Raw genomic sequence first — 15,245 nt, 5'->3', positions numbered from 1 at the left:
GAAATTTATAAACCAATGTAGCCAGTTCAGACCTCTTGAAACCTTTAATTTTATCCTTTCTTTAAGGGGCTGGGCTGTTATCATTTTGTCTGCCCTGAATACTCACGTTTTCTGCTAATAAATTGTCCTTCAGAGGAAGTTTTCTTCACTGATCAATTATAGCTCCTTCTGCCTCCATAAACAGGATCACCTGCTGGGCATGGTGGCATAAGCCTGTAATCCCAGCAACTCAGGAGGCTGAGAGGCAGAAGGATCACTAGTTCAATGCCAGCCTCAGCAAAATTGAGGTGCTAAGCAACTCAGTGAGACCCTGTCTCTAATTAAAATATAAAATAGGGTTGGGGAAGTGGCTCAGAGATCAAGTGCCCCTAAGTTTAATCCCTGGTACTCCCCCCCCAAAAAAAAAATGTTCAAATGATTACCAGACTCAGACCTAGGCAATTTGAAAATGCCACCCTCCTGACCACATGATTAGTCTAGGGGGTAAGCATGTGACCAAAATGATTCAACTGGACTCTTCCCAGACCTTTCAACTGCTGGGGAGGGGGAATAGTTCTCAGCTGGTAGGAAGTGAATCTGGTGATGGTTGCATTCTTGCCCACTGGGAAGAGAACAAGGCCAGGCAGGAGCAACAGAATCACAGTTTTGTCTTAGGTTCTGGTCCCTGTAGCTTTTCCCTCCTATCTGGGTGAAGCCCCACATGGTTCCCATCTCTGTGACCAGAACTTGTCCTTCACACTCAAGCAATTTAGAGGTGAACTTCTTTTACTGGGGCTGCAAAATTCATCTTTTCTCATAGGAACTAACTGAACATTAAAATGGGCCCATATAGTGTAAAATGCTGGGACTCAAACATGGAGCAAGAGAGAAGAGAGTGCTTCCCAGTGGAAGGAAGCTTATAGAAGGGGCTGTGTCATGGACATTTGGGAAACTACATTTAACATGCTTTGTTATCAAGGTTGAAAGTGGATGACAGAGGGAGAGGTTTTGATCCCATGAGGCCTTGAACTTCAGGTGGATTAATCTGTCCTGTCCTATGAGCACTGGGGAGAATCACTGAATGTTTCTGGGCAGGGGAATGAGTTGACAAACTTAGAGGAGCTCAAAAAAGGAAAAAGCTGAGTGGGTACAGTAGCATATGCCTGTATTTCTAGCTACCCAGGAAGCTGAGGCAGGAGGAGAATACAGAATGGAGTCAAGCCTTGGCAATAAAGCCAGATCCCAGAGAAAAGGAAGGAAGGAAGGAAGGAAAGAAGAAAGGGAGGGAGGAAGGGAGGGAGGGAAAGAAAGAACAGGAAAGGGGAGGAGAAGGAAGAAGAATGAGCAAAAGAATGAGAAAAGTGAGGAGGGAAGGAAAGAAGGGGAGGAGAAGAAAGGAATAGAAGGAGGAGGAGAAAAATGAGGAAGAGAAAGAAGGCAGAGGGGTGGAAGGAGGGAGAGGGGGACAGGAAGGCTGTGGAATGCAGGGAGGCCAATGAGGAGGCTGCACTAGAATTGGGGTTGTGGCAGAATCATGGAAAGAAATATCTGGATTCTAGAGGTAGTTAGGATGGGCTTGGTGTCCAAGAGTGGAAGGGAAGTGTCAAGGATAATCCCCACATCAATAGGTATTAGGTGATTCAGTTCAGAGACTCAGGAGGACATTAGTTTTGGGGAGGATGCAAAGAGCTCTGTGTAAAGCTGCAGAAATCTGTGGGACATCCCAGTGGAAAAGAAGAGATGGGAAGAGGCACTACTAAGTGAGTGCTGAGCTAAAGTCCCATAGTGGACAGCTCTCCACCCTGACCCAGTACCCACTCAGACCTTAACAATGGGCACAGAAGGTACCTACCAAGGTTGGAGCATTGATAATGGAAAGGTTGTAGCCAAACTGAAAAGTTCCACCAATGCCAGCTGCACAGATGACCAGGAACAGGACCCTACCCTGAATCAGAGGAGATAAGGGAAGACACAAAATGACCAAAGATGACCTCATCCTCCCTCCCTGGGCCAGACCTACCAATCACAGCTTGGCCATTGATTTGAGCCAGGCAAATGAGAAACCTGAGAGAGGAGTTCCCTAGGTCACATGGCGAGCAGGTAGCAGGGGAAATCAAGCTTTTTGCTCGGAGTCCCGGAGGTAACTCCACCTCACCCCTCCTTCCCTCAGCCAGCATTTTCTTGAGATGGAAAGCAGTTCGCAGCCTCTTTGTTGGACTTCCCCTAGGCATGTCTGTTGTGGTTATGAAGACAATCCCCTGAGCTGGGGACCCAGTGGAGTGAAGCTCTGTCTCTAACTGGACAGCAGCCCCTGAGTCCCAATGATTCCCCCCGCCCCCCAAAAAAAAACATTCTCCAATGGAGTGACTGGGCCCCAGGAACCTGAGCTAAGCTTCCTCTTATCACTCACCAGCCTGTTTTGCAATGAAGCTAAAAGAAAGTGGCCATGTAGTCCTACATGTGAGGGAATTTGCAGGGTAAATGAAGCAATAGACAAGTAGCCATATATGGTGGAGGCATCTAGGTTCCAGAGCCAGCTCTTCCCTGACTCCCTTGTACTCTTGGAGTCACTTCCTTGCCTGTACCTAAAGATAATACCTAACTCCAGGCTGGATGCATGTGTGCCAGGACAGAAAGGACAGCTTTTCATATTAGCACAACTCCCTTAGAGAAGGTGGGAGGATTTCCCAAGACACCCAGTCAAGAGGACTCGGGACCTTGATGTTCCATTCCATGTCATTGGTATTTTTTGAGAAATTCACAATATCATTTCCATTTTTCCTTTTATGATTTCCTAATTACCAAATGACATGATCAGGGTTGGGGGTATAGTTCAGTGGTAGAGAGCTTGCCTAGCATGCAGAAGACCTTGAGTTCTACTCTCACTACTGCAAAAGAGAAAAACAAAAAAGACATGCTCATTAAGATTTTTGAAAATGTAGTTATACCAAAGTTCTTCACTCCCCTAAAAGCACACGATGAACTGCTTCCCTCAGATATTTTCCTAGACATTCACGAAGTAGTTGATCTTATAAAAATAAAATTATTAACCTTTTCCCCCCAAATATCACACTGCTTTTCTTGTTCTGGCAAATTGTCCTACAGATTTACAGTAATACAAGTCAAAATCATTGGGACTCATGTTTTTTGTTGCTTTTGAATACTTAAATACAAATTTTATGACAGAAGAATATATAGCTAAAGGTTTTGTGTAGAATTTCCAGAATCTACAATCTATTTTTTATTATCAAGTGCTTGCTCCAATGAGGAAGGATACTGGGGGACAGATAGAATCAGAGAAAAGACAGAAGTACATTCACCATTCTTTGACATACTGTGCTAAGGGATGGAGATGTACTAGAAGAGGCTTTGGAGGACAGGATTCTGCAAAAGACCTTGCCAAGGTTTGGAAGACAGGTCAATGAAGAGGGACAGTGACGCGGGAAACAGTCACAGGAGTGAGTTGCCAGGGCTGCCTTCTTTAGAAGGCTACTGCCTCTTGGGGTCTGTCTGGCCCACATAAGGAGCAAGGACCCTGGGAGCAATACAATCATGAAAGGGTTGCTAGACTGGGATGTCCCACAGACCATCCCTGGGCATGAATACCTGCTTATGTTCCTTTGACCTAGCACCTAACTCCACTGTACATACATCCACAAAAGTTTTGTACAAATAAACACCTTCGTTAAGCCTTCAAGGAGGACTGCTCCTGTATTGTTACTTGCAGGTCCCTAGTCCCTCATCAGAAACGACTGGTCCGGGCAAGTTTTGGAATTTGGAGCTTTCCAAATAGCTGAAGGGCACGAAACTCAGAGAAATGCAGAACCTGCGAGTTGCTCGGTGCCAGGGAAACTTCAGCCGCCAGCCGCACACAGCAGGTAAACCTGCGAGCCGAGAGAGGGCGGCCCAGCAGTTCCATAGAGTGAATTGACAGCGCACGCGCAATTGGCTTCTGAGCCCGGCACAGTAATAAAAGCAGAAGCGGATGCGCAAGCGCAGTGGGAGACAAGGGGGGGGCCCCTTTATTCCTTTAAAGGAATAAAGGTCTGGCGCAAGGCAAGCTAGGGTATGCCCTGGAGACTCAGGTGCAGGCCCACGGGGCGCAGAGACGCTGAGGTGGCGGCAAGGGATTCTGGAGTCCCGGATGTTAAGGGATATGGGGGCATCTGGAAGAGTGGCTCACCTGAGTTCGAGGCCGTACAGGCCGCTCTGGTTCTTGCGTCATCGCTGCACTTCCGCACCGCTGAGGCTGGAAAGCCACTCAGCTCACTCCTTACTTCGCCGAGTCCAGAGGACGTCTCTGTAGACCACAAGGGAACTCTGGGCTAGGGTCGTCCCAGCCAACCCCTTAAATCCGACCCCTCACAGGTCCCTACAGCGCTCCTGAGTTCTCCGAGTCTCGGCGGCTTCCTCGCTCGCCTTCTGATCCCCCGCTGCCGCCCTTGGTATATCTCTCCGCCAGGCCTCCGGATCCCCAAGCCTGGCGACCCTGCTTGCCACCAACACCTAGGAGGCTTCTGCTTCTTAGCGCTCTCAGACAGCCGGACCCTTGATTCTGCACCTTAGATCGGTTGCCCGCATCCTTTCTCCAGAGGAGGGACAGATCCACCAGTCTCGGGAGCGTTCTCATTTCTGGGTCCTAGGCAGAGCCAGTGACTTGGCAGATCGCGCAGACCAGTCTCGGGTTGCTCCTAGGGCATCTGTCCCCTCCTTCCCCCACCCCCGTTTGGGGCACTCTTATAAGTACGGAATCACGGAGTCCATTGGGCAGGCTTAAATCTTTTATTCCTCAAGGGTTTTTAAGACCCTGCGTGGAATTCAGGAGGTGAGCAAAGGCCCAACTGAAACCAGATTTGCCAAAGATGCTATTTGTGGTCACAGAAGCGAAGGGCTGAAAGTGACCTTATGAAGCCATCTTGTGCAAAGACTGCTATAGGGCAGACACCATAATAAGGCACTGCAATCTCCCTAGTGTTCATGCTTTGTTTCTAGTTTGATTTTTTTCTGCTCTGAATTTTTTAATAATTTCTAGAAAGAGAGTGTATTTTAAGGAAAAACAAAATATTAGCAGTTATATTTTATTACATTCTTTTTCCGCAGTTATTGAGATGATGATATGAATATTTTCCTTTAACCTGTTTATGAGATCAATCACATTATTAGACTTTCCAATGATGAACCATTCTTGATTCCCAAGTAAACAACTTGTTCATAATATTGTTATCATTTCCAAAAACACCTTGTTGGGTAGGGCACAGTGGGGCAGGCCTGTAATCCTAGCACCTTGGGAGGCTGAGGCAGGAGGTTTGCCAGTTCAAAGCCAGCCTCAGAAATTTAGCAAGGCCCTAAGCAACTCAGCAAGACCCTGTCTCTAAATAAAATATTTAAAAAGTTTGGGGAGGACTGGGGCTATGGCTCTGTTGGAGAGCACTTGCCTAGCACTGGGTGAGGCACTGGGTTTGATTCTCAGCACCATACAAATAAATAAAGGTGCCATATACAACTAAAAATATTTTTAAAAAGAGGGGGGGCAACTGGGCTCAGTGGTTAAGTGGCACTGGGTTCAATTCCCGTATGCTCCTCCCCAAAATTTAAAACCTCATTGATTTCAACTGCTTATATTTTGTTTAGATAATTATTATTCTCAAGACAACCATTGCTTCCCCCCACCATAAAAATGAATGAGAAATGATGAACTAATAAACTGTATTATGACAATTGATTATATGGAGGGGAAATTAAATTGGATCTTGTTGGGGTATACCCAGTCAGTACCTAGGAAATCTTGTTCTAGGTGGTGAGGTAAGGACTCTAAACAATAAAGAAGGAAATGGAGAGGGGAAACTGGCCACTTCCTTGTCACCAGTCTTTAGGTGAGGATCAAAGCAGAGTGACCTTGATTGTAAGGTAAAAGAATACACTCATAAAACATCTCAAGAAATCCATCTGCACAGTGGGCATGCAGCCTATCCTGCAGGTGCCTGCTTGTAGGCACAGTTTGACCCTCCACTGTATCCTGGCCTGCTACCTCAGAGGAGTGTGTGAATAATCAAATGACCAAAATCTCTCTTTTGAATCCTCCAAGTTCTGTCTTTGGGATTGGTAAACAGTATTCTTGGGGAATACTGCAGCTCTGGGGTTGAACAACTGGCACAGTCAGAAGGATCCCCCAAGAGGAATGTATTGTGTTGGCTCTGGAGTTGGAGAAGGACATGGGTTCTGGAGAGGAAATCCTGGGTTAGTCACAGCCTTGATGTGGTTTGAGGTGGCTTCCATATTAGAGGGTTGGGGGACTACCATGTGCCTATGGGGACAAGCCAAAATGTAAGGAGGAGTGCTACAAGTGTTGAAAGCAGCATCCAAAGTAGTTGTGGGAAAGTAAAAGGAAACAAAGAATGTTTCTGGAGTGGTGGTAAGGCCCCTGCCCTATGCATTAAAGTTAGCCATAGAACAGAAGTTAGCTACTCAGGCTCAACTCCACATAGTACAGAAAAGTTAAGACTAGAAAGAGATGCCTGTTTTACACAGGCTAACAGCAAGGGTGTGCTGTCACACCGTTTAGAACTTGCAGACGAATGTCTACAGCTCCTGGCATGCTGTTATGCTAAATTAAGGGGACATTGCAGGCGCAGAGCCCATGTTAAGGTGTCAGTGACTAGTGAAAACTGGCATCCTCATATTTGGGACCCACTCAGGGTGTCCACTAGCTCCAGTGATTCAGAAGTTGAGGTAGAGAACAAAACTGTAATGGAAGCTAGTCTTGAAATGGTCCAAAAGTTAAAGATCCAGCAGGAGTGACCTGAAGGGACTGATCCAGATATTCTTCCCCCACTCTGGAGAGATATACCAAATCTCTATATATCCCCTGGCAGAACTACAATTACAGGCAGAAATGAAAGAAAAAAAAAGTATATCAGCATGGCTGTTCCATTTGTGGGACTCTGGAGCAGATGGGATAATGTCAGATGGTATGGAATTGTCTAAAATGGTTTTGGTAACTCTTCACCCTGCTTTGCATCAGTAACTTTATACCAGTGCCACTGATGAAAATGTGGAGTCATTTTACTAGGTTGGCTGCTTTTTGCCATTCACACCGCATGGCCAAATTCAGATGTTCCTATGCCCAGAGGCATCTGGGTTTCTATGGAAGAACTATTTGTGGGAACTGGGGGAGAAACATGCTATTTATACGCAGCCTTTCCCAGGACCAGACAGTATGATTTTCAAAGTTGCAATGAGGCATGCAGCATTACACACAGCCCCTCTGTCCATTTATGGTATCCTGTATCAATATTATCCCCATTAGTAGGGGATAATGAGAAGTGCAACTGATATCAGACCTAGGGGAGACAGAAAGATTGCCACAGAAAATGCAAATCCAAAAAACCCTGCTAAAACTTGGAGGATCTCTCCAAGATTCCTGTGAGCAGATGTGAGTGGGCTTAATAACAGCAGGAGTAGATGAAAGTAAAATTAAAAAACCTAGTGGCACTCTAGTACAATTATGTAAGCAATTGCCAAAGGACAGAAAGTTTCATCTATTACCTCTCAATAAGAAAAAGGGAAGGAGACAGAAAGGTAAACATGTCTCCTATGCCCAGAGGAGACAAAGACAAGCCTTTCCTATTAAGAGAAATAATGAAAGCAGAGTCATAGCTCCCCCTGAGGAGTTTATGAACACCTGGTTATGGGCTGACTAGGGGGGAAATCAAGGCACAGAGGTCTGAGCCATGTCTCTGGACCGGAAGCCATATATACAATTGGCAATACGTTACTCTTCAAAAAATATTCAGAGTAACAGTATTAGTGAATATTCAAACTCAATGTACATTGATATATGGTAATCCTGACAAATTCTCAAGCAAGTTAGCTGCCTCAAAAGATATGAGGGGAAAATTATATTAAGAGTCTGAACCATAACATTGACACTGCAGCTTTGCCACCCACCCCACCTGGTGTTCATAGCTCCCATTCCTTGATATATTATAGATATTGATAACTTATGGGGTAAATATCTACAAACTACAAAAATATCTTACTCTCTACAGTAAGAAAGTTCTATTTGCATTGCTGGGAGATTAAACATGTGTCAACTATAAAAACTAATATATTTTTTCTACTTCTTTGCTGATTGCTTATTCATGTTTTCTTTTAATATTTATTTATTTATTGTAAAGCCAATCTTAAGGGCGCATATAAAACAGCTTCCTATTGGCCAGATAATTACCACCAAACAATACTGGCTTCCTGGTGGTCATCAAGAGATAATGGAGATCATACATGAATGGGCCAAAATAAACATAATTTGCTCAAACCACAGTCCCTTTAACTACCCTATGTGGCTGCTATGAAAACAGGATGAATGAAATTATGGGATTTTCCAGTAAATAAATAGAATGGAGACCCTCATACTAAGTGAAATAAGCTGGACCCAGAAAGTCAAAGGCCGAATATGTTCTCTGATATGTGGAAGGGAATCCAAAGTAAAGGGTGGGAAAAAAAAGGTGGGGGAGTCCATCAAAATAGAAGACAGATCAGCAGAGTAGTGGAAGGAGAGTGAGAGAGAGGGAGAAGGGACAGGAACAGTGAAACGAATCTGACATAACTTTCCTACATACATACATGAATATACCACAGTGAATCTCACCATTATGTATATCCACAAGGCACTAATTTTTAAAATATTAGTAAATAGCAGAAAGATCAGTATAGTATACAACTATAATGTATCGATTAAAAAATGTGGAGGAAAAAAAAAAGAAAGATCAGTAGAGTAGAGGGAAGGGAACTGGAGGAAGAAGAAGGAGAGGGGAAAGGCAAGTACCAGGAACTGAGTTAAAGCAAATTATACTCCATGGTTTTATAATTATATCAGAATGAATCCTAAACCAGGTACAGTGGCACACGCTTATAATCCCAGTGGCTTGGGAGGCTGAGACAGAAGGATTGTGAGGTCAAAGCCAGCTTCAGCAACTGCGAGGAACTAAGCAATTCAGTGAGATCCTGTCTCTAAATAAAATACTAAATAGGGCTGGGGATGTTGCTCAGTGGTTGAGTGCCCCTGAGTTCAATCCCTGGTACCAAAAAGAAAAGAATCCTAGCTGGGCACGGTGGTGCATGCCTGTAATCCCAGTGGCTCTGGAGACTAAGGCAGAAGGATCACAAGTTCAAAGTCAGCCTCAGCAAATAGTGAGGCCTTAAGCAACTTAGCAAGTTGTCTCAAAATAAAAAAAAAAATAAAGAGGGCTGGGGATGTGGTTCAGTGGTTAAACACCTCTGGGTTCAATCCCTGGTACCAAAAAAAAAAAAAATGATATTGTTGCTGCATGCTAAAACCGTCTTGCCTGCTCTCAGAGCTATACCTACAACATCATACAGAGACATTTAATCAGATGATACAAGGGCACATAAAACAAGATGACATCCCTTTTCAGTGATGGCAGATGCACTACGCTGGCCATCTCCTAGTATTGGAAGGGGTCAAATATGCTTTGACTTTTGTGGATACAGTTACAGGCTTGATGCAAACTCACTGTACATTGATATATGGTCATCAAGAGATAATGGAGATCATACATGAATGGGCCAAAATAAACATAAGAGCTAATCAAAAGGCAACTATTAAGGGACTGACCCCACTGAGTGCCATGTATGGCACACCAGGGGTAATTGAGAGTTACCAAAGAACCCGTTTCACAGGTCATGACATATCACAGTGAGCTCAGGACATATTATGGATTTCCTACTTGTCATACAATCCAACAGGAGCTGGATTAATTGAAGAAAAAAAAATGAATGTCCTGATGAAATAAGTCTTAAAGACTGAAAATAACTCTAACTCCTGAGATAACTGAGGGTAAGGGTTAGGGTTAGGGTTAGGATTAAATGAGAAACACAGACATCAGCAGTTTGTAGCCATTTCTACCATGTTAACTTGCCCGTGGGCACCAGCACTAAGGTTACAGATAAAGGACACTTGCACTGAACATTTTCTTAAGCAGGCCTGGGGCACAAGTAACAACTTACTGTTTCTGGAGTCTCAAGACCTCATATCAGAGACAAGGAGCTAGTGCTCCTTGGTCATGGACTGTATAAGTGAGCCTCCAGTGGTTTGCATAACTGACCCCTTGAGGGGAAAGAGAATGTCTGAATTTACACATAAAGTCTACTGTGTTAGGAACCTGACCCTAACAAGTATGGTGATGTTACTCTGGGGAGTCATCACTTAAGGAACACTACATATCAGTTTATGGCAGCTATATATTCCAGAAGTGTCTTATTCTTTTTATATTCCTGAAGTTCAAACAAATAGATTGGTTTGGAACACCTGTCCAGGCCTGTGTAGGCTACTTTATTAATACAAGATCATACAGTAGTCTATATACTGTTCCATGGAGCTAATTTGCCATTATTGATGTCTATTACATATTTGTCATATTCTCCATAATTTAGCATAACTTATTCCTGGACTGGGCAATGGAAGTTGCACATCATGCCAACCAGACTGACTGTTGGATCTTTCTCGAAACTCTCTGGCTGCAACACAAAGACTTTCCTAGGAAGCCAACCTACAAATGAGACCTAATGTACTTGGATAAAACAGAAATGAAGCCAGGTGTGGCACTGCATGATTCTGTTTAACCTTAGGGCTGCAAATACCCCAAGCATACTGTTTACCAACTCCAAAGAAAGAACTTGAAGGAGTTAACAGAGAGGTTATGTTATTATTTATATACTCCCCTGAGGTGGCTCAGGAGGCTGAGACAGGAAGATCTCGAGTTCAAAGCCAGCCTCAGCATCTTAGCGAGGCCCTAAGCAGACCCTGTCTCTAAATAAAATATATAAAAGGGCTGGAAATGTGGCTCAGTGGTAAAGCACCCTTGGGTTCAATCCCTGGTACCAAAAAACAAACATTGGACTAGGGCTATCGTTCATTGGTAAAGTGCTTGCTTTGCATGCACAAGGCCCTGGGTTCAATCCCTAGCACCATAAAACAAACAAACAAACAACAACAACAAAAATAGAAATGGTCTACACAGTTTCACTCATGCTTTAACCCAAGTGTCCAAACAAATCAATGTTATCTTAATTACCTTAGCACACTTGCTGATAAGTTATTGCTTTTTGTACTGCTATTGTAAGATATGGATGCAATGTGACGCCATAGTCCTGTTCAGAGGGCTTCGCAGAAGACCTGGGGATGTATAAGATTGTGAGGGGCTTTTCAAGACACTGAAGGGATAGAGTGTTGGGTAAACACTAGTTAGTGCCTAGGAAAACTTGCTGTTCTGGACATTGAGATAAAAAGTATATATCTTTTCAGAGATTGAATCCAGGAGCATTCTACCATGGAGCCACATCCCCAGCCATTTATTTATTTATTATTTTGACACAGAATCTCACTAATTTGCTGAGGCTGACCTTGAACTTAAGATCCTCCAGTCTCAACTTCCAGAGTTACTGGGATTACAGGTATGCACCACCCCACCTGGCTAAGAAGAACTTTAAAGAACATGATAGGAAGGAAATAGGGGAAACTGGCCACTTTCCTTGCCTCCAAGCTTTAGGTGAGGAACAAAGAAGAATGACCTTAGTTGTAAAGTAAAAGAATGGACTCATAAAACATCTCAAGAAACTCATTTGCATAATGGGTATGCACTCTGTCCCATATATTCTCTCTGCTTGTATGTATGGTATGGCCATCTACTGCATCCTGGCCTGCCACCTCAGAGGAGTATATAAATAATAACATGACCTCTCTGTTAACTCCTTCAAGTTCTTTCTTTGGAGTTGGTAAACAGTATGCTTGGGGTATTTGCAGCCCTAAGGTTAAACAGAATTGGTCTCATTCCATACACAAAAATAATTCCAGGTGCACACAAATTTTATTGTGAAAGGCAAACTTTAAACATTTTAGAAAAAAAATTTAGAATATTTTATAATCTAAGGGTAAATAAGCTGTACACATTTCTTATGAGGATTTACCTTCATTAAAATAAAAAATCTGGGGGCTAGGGTTGTGGCTCAGTGGTAGAGCCTTGCCTAGCACTGGATTCAATTCTGAGCACCACATATAAATAAATGAATAAAGGTCCATCAACACCTAAAATTTTTTAAATTAAAAAAATTAAAAATCTGCCAGTGTGGTGGCACACACCTGTAATCCTAGCATCTTGGGACACTGAGGCAGGAAGATTGCAAGCACCCCCCCCAAAAAAAAAGGCCAGGGATGTGGCTTAGTAGTTAAGCACATCTGGGTTCAATCCCTGGTACAAGGAAAAAAAAAGTGAGGAGGTGGGGAAGACAATTAAAAGGTGAAACTAAAAAATTAAAAGCTACCCGGAGCTGGAGTTATAGCTCAGTGATAGAGAGTGTGCTTGGAATGTGGGAGACTCTGTGTTCAAGTTTCAGTACCAAAGAATGTTTTAATTAATAAATTGATTAAAATAAGAGCTACCCAATATGAGAAGATACTTACAAGCTTAAGACCAAATAAGAATTACTATTTGATTTTATAGAATTTTTCTTACTACCTTCACAACATTTTATAAATACAAAAATGTTCTGAAATTGAAAGTTTTAAAGTGAAAAAAGTAATGGTATTTGAAGTATATAAAGAATTCCTAAATAAGAGTAATTTAAACAAAATGGGCAAAAGGAATTTATAGATAAGAATACATGGGCTGGGGCTGTAGCTCAATGGCAAAGTGCTTGCCTAGCACATGTGAGGCACTGGGTTCGATCCTCAACACCACATAAAAATTACAAATAAAATAAAGGCATTCTGTCCATTTACAAATACAAAAAATAAATAAAATAAAATAAAAACTGGGGCTGGGGATGTGGCTCAAGGGGTAGCGCGCTCGCCTGGCATGCGTGCAACCCAGGTTTGATCCTCAGCACCACATACAAAGATGTTGTGTCCGCCAAGTACTGAAAAATAAGTATTAAAAATTCTTCTCTCTCTCTCTCTCTCTCTCTCTCTCTCTCTCTGTCTCTCTAAAAAAAAAAACTAATGGAAAAATGCTTGGATGTGATTTCCAAGAGATTCGTGTGCTGAAAGTTTGGTCCCCAGGAGTAGCAGTGTTGAGGTGGTGGAACATTGGTGGAAGGTAATTAGGTCATGGGGGGGCTCCACCTTCATGAAAGGATTAATGCTGGATTCCTGGAGTAAGTTGGTTTTCTAGAGACCAGGTTATTATAAAGGCTCATCTTTTCTATTGCAGGGGTGTTCTTTTTCATTTCTCTAGCATGTTGTGACCAGGATGCTGATGCCATGCTGTTTGGAACCAAATAAACCTTTTTCCTTTTAAATTAGCCAACCTCAGATATTTTAGTATAGAAACAAAGTAATGGACTAAGCTCACCTATATTAATAGTCATTAAATCCACAACAGCATATTATCTCACACTTATCAGACTAACAGCTTAATTCTGGCAATACAAGTCTTGATGAGGATCAGTTGAAATATTCATGTATTATTGCTGAAAATGTAAATTGGTGCTTTCATGCTACAACAGCAGTTTGGGCATCTAGGAAGTTGAAGTTAAAAATACCATTTGACCCAGTAATTCCAAGAGTTCCTGGGTAGGCCTTGGGAGAAATTCTTAATTCAATGCTCAAAAACTCTACATTGGTTGAAACACAGGAAAACCAGAAACCACCCAAATCATCAAGAATCAATAAAATGGAGAGTCTCCATGGTGGTTCAGGTCTTTAATTCCAACTCCTCCGGGAGCTGAGGCAGGAGGATTACAAGTTCAAGGGTAGCCTGGGCATATAAAAAAGACTGGGGATATAGCTCAGTGGTAGAGCACCCCTAGGGTTCAATATCCAGTATCAAAAAAAGAGGGCTGGGGGATGGACACAGCACTGGAGATGGAGCTCAGTGTAGAGTGTTTGCCTATGTGTGCCCAGCATGCACAAGGCCCTGGGTTTGGTCCCTTGCACTGCCAGGGGAAGGAAGACAGGAGTTGTGATATTTGATAGAATACCACTCACTGGACAAGAGGAAGAATATCAGTATGAGCCAATTCACAATGCCCCAAGATCAAAGTTGCAGAAATAAACATACATATATTGCCTTAGAGTTTGGAAATATGCAAAATCATACTTAAGTTGTATAAGAATGCATGGTTTGGGGCTGGGGTTGTAGCTCAGTGGTAGAACATTTGCCTAGCACGTGTGAGGCACTGGGTTCAATCCTCAGCACCACATAAAAATAAATAAATAAAATAAAGGTATTTTGTCTATCTACAACTAAAAATTTTTTTAAAAAAAGAATGTATGGTTATGTAATAAAAGCTTGAGTGTGGGCATGGAGATAAGTACTGAGTTTAGAACTGGATTTAACTTTTTGTGTTCAGAACCCCACTCTTAACACTGTTAGAATAATAGCTCTTTGACCCACGGTTCCTCCTGGATGCCCCACCCCCCCCACCAGCCAGAGTTAGATGGAGCTTCCGGTGTGTACTGTGGGGTACCCAACCAGTAAGTATTGACCTTTAACCAGGAAGGTGAAGTTTCTTCTAGCAAACATTAACTGGGAGTTAATTGAGTATGTCAAAGTCATAGTTCTATTTGTAGCAGCCTGATGCTTGCATCCGCCCTGCGCCCTGCGTAGCCCCAGGTGTTCATTTCTACAATCCACACTTGGGTGACTTCTTCTTTTACAGAGGAAGCCCCTGAAGCTACGGGAAATTAAACAGGTGTCCACACTCATGCCCACCCTTACAGCTCCCCTAGAAATAGGAGCTTCTCTAATTCAGATTGCCAAGTCCAGCCTGGTTAATCTTACAGGGTCAGGGTCGTCGCTGGCCTTGCCCCAAGGTGAGACCAAGCCGCACTAGCTGAGTGGGGAAGGTGCCAACCAACACCCACTGCACTAGATCCTCACCTAGTTTGTTTCCTAGGTAAGAAGGTGAAGTGGAGAAGTGAACTGCGACAGTCACCTTCCTACACGCTAGCCTCATTACGTTACTGATGGAGAAACTGAGGCCGCCAAAGGGCAGAGATCTTCCCCTGTCACACAGCAGGAAACGGAGGGGGACAGTTCACTGTAAAACCAATCTAGCGAAACCGGCTGTTGAGACTGATCCGCACCCAAACTGCATCCTCCCTGGGAGCCCGCTAGCTCTTCTACAGTACCTCCATGGGGCCAGCGGTGTGCCTTTCCAGTTACCGGGCTATCTCAGAAAACGCCCCTCCGGCTGGGCACCCCAGCCCGGCTCGAGGATCCCGCCCCCAGCCAACCCCAACCACGCCT

The 15,245-nt window shown here is 43.5% G+C and overlaps 1 protein-coding gene across 13 annotated transcripts in view; it reads right to left on the bottom strand.

The window, feature by feature from the left end:
* The window catches only part of Slc2a11 (solute carrier family 2 member 11), a 45,795-nt gene extending 30,550 nt beyond the window's left edge, over positions 1–15,245 (bottom strand). For 2 of the 13 annotated variants that reach the window (XM_078038865.1, XM_078038871.1), the window contains exons 1-2: positions 3,806–4,097; positions 1,832–1,924 (exon numbers count right to left, since the gene is read on the bottom strand). In XM_078038865.1, the coding sequence (XP_077894991.1) occupies positions 1,832–1,924; positions 3,806–3,898 (186 nt within the window). In that variant the 5' untranslated portion in view covers positions 3,899–4,097. The other 11 variants (XM_078038867.1, XM_078038866.1, XM_078038870.1 and 8 more) reach the window with 11 other exon arrangements.

This window comes from Ictidomys tridecemlineatus, chromosome 2 (genome assembly GCF_052094955.1).
Source record: "Ictidomys tridecemlineatus isolate mIctTri1 chromosome 2, mIctTri1.hap1, whole genome shotgun sequence".
In the NCBI taxonomy this organism is placed as follows: Eukaryota; Metazoa; Chordata; class Mammalia; order Rodentia; family Sciuridae; genus Ictidomys; species Ictidomys tridecemlineatus.
This window is presented reverse-complemented; position numbering and strand designations above follow the sequence as displayed.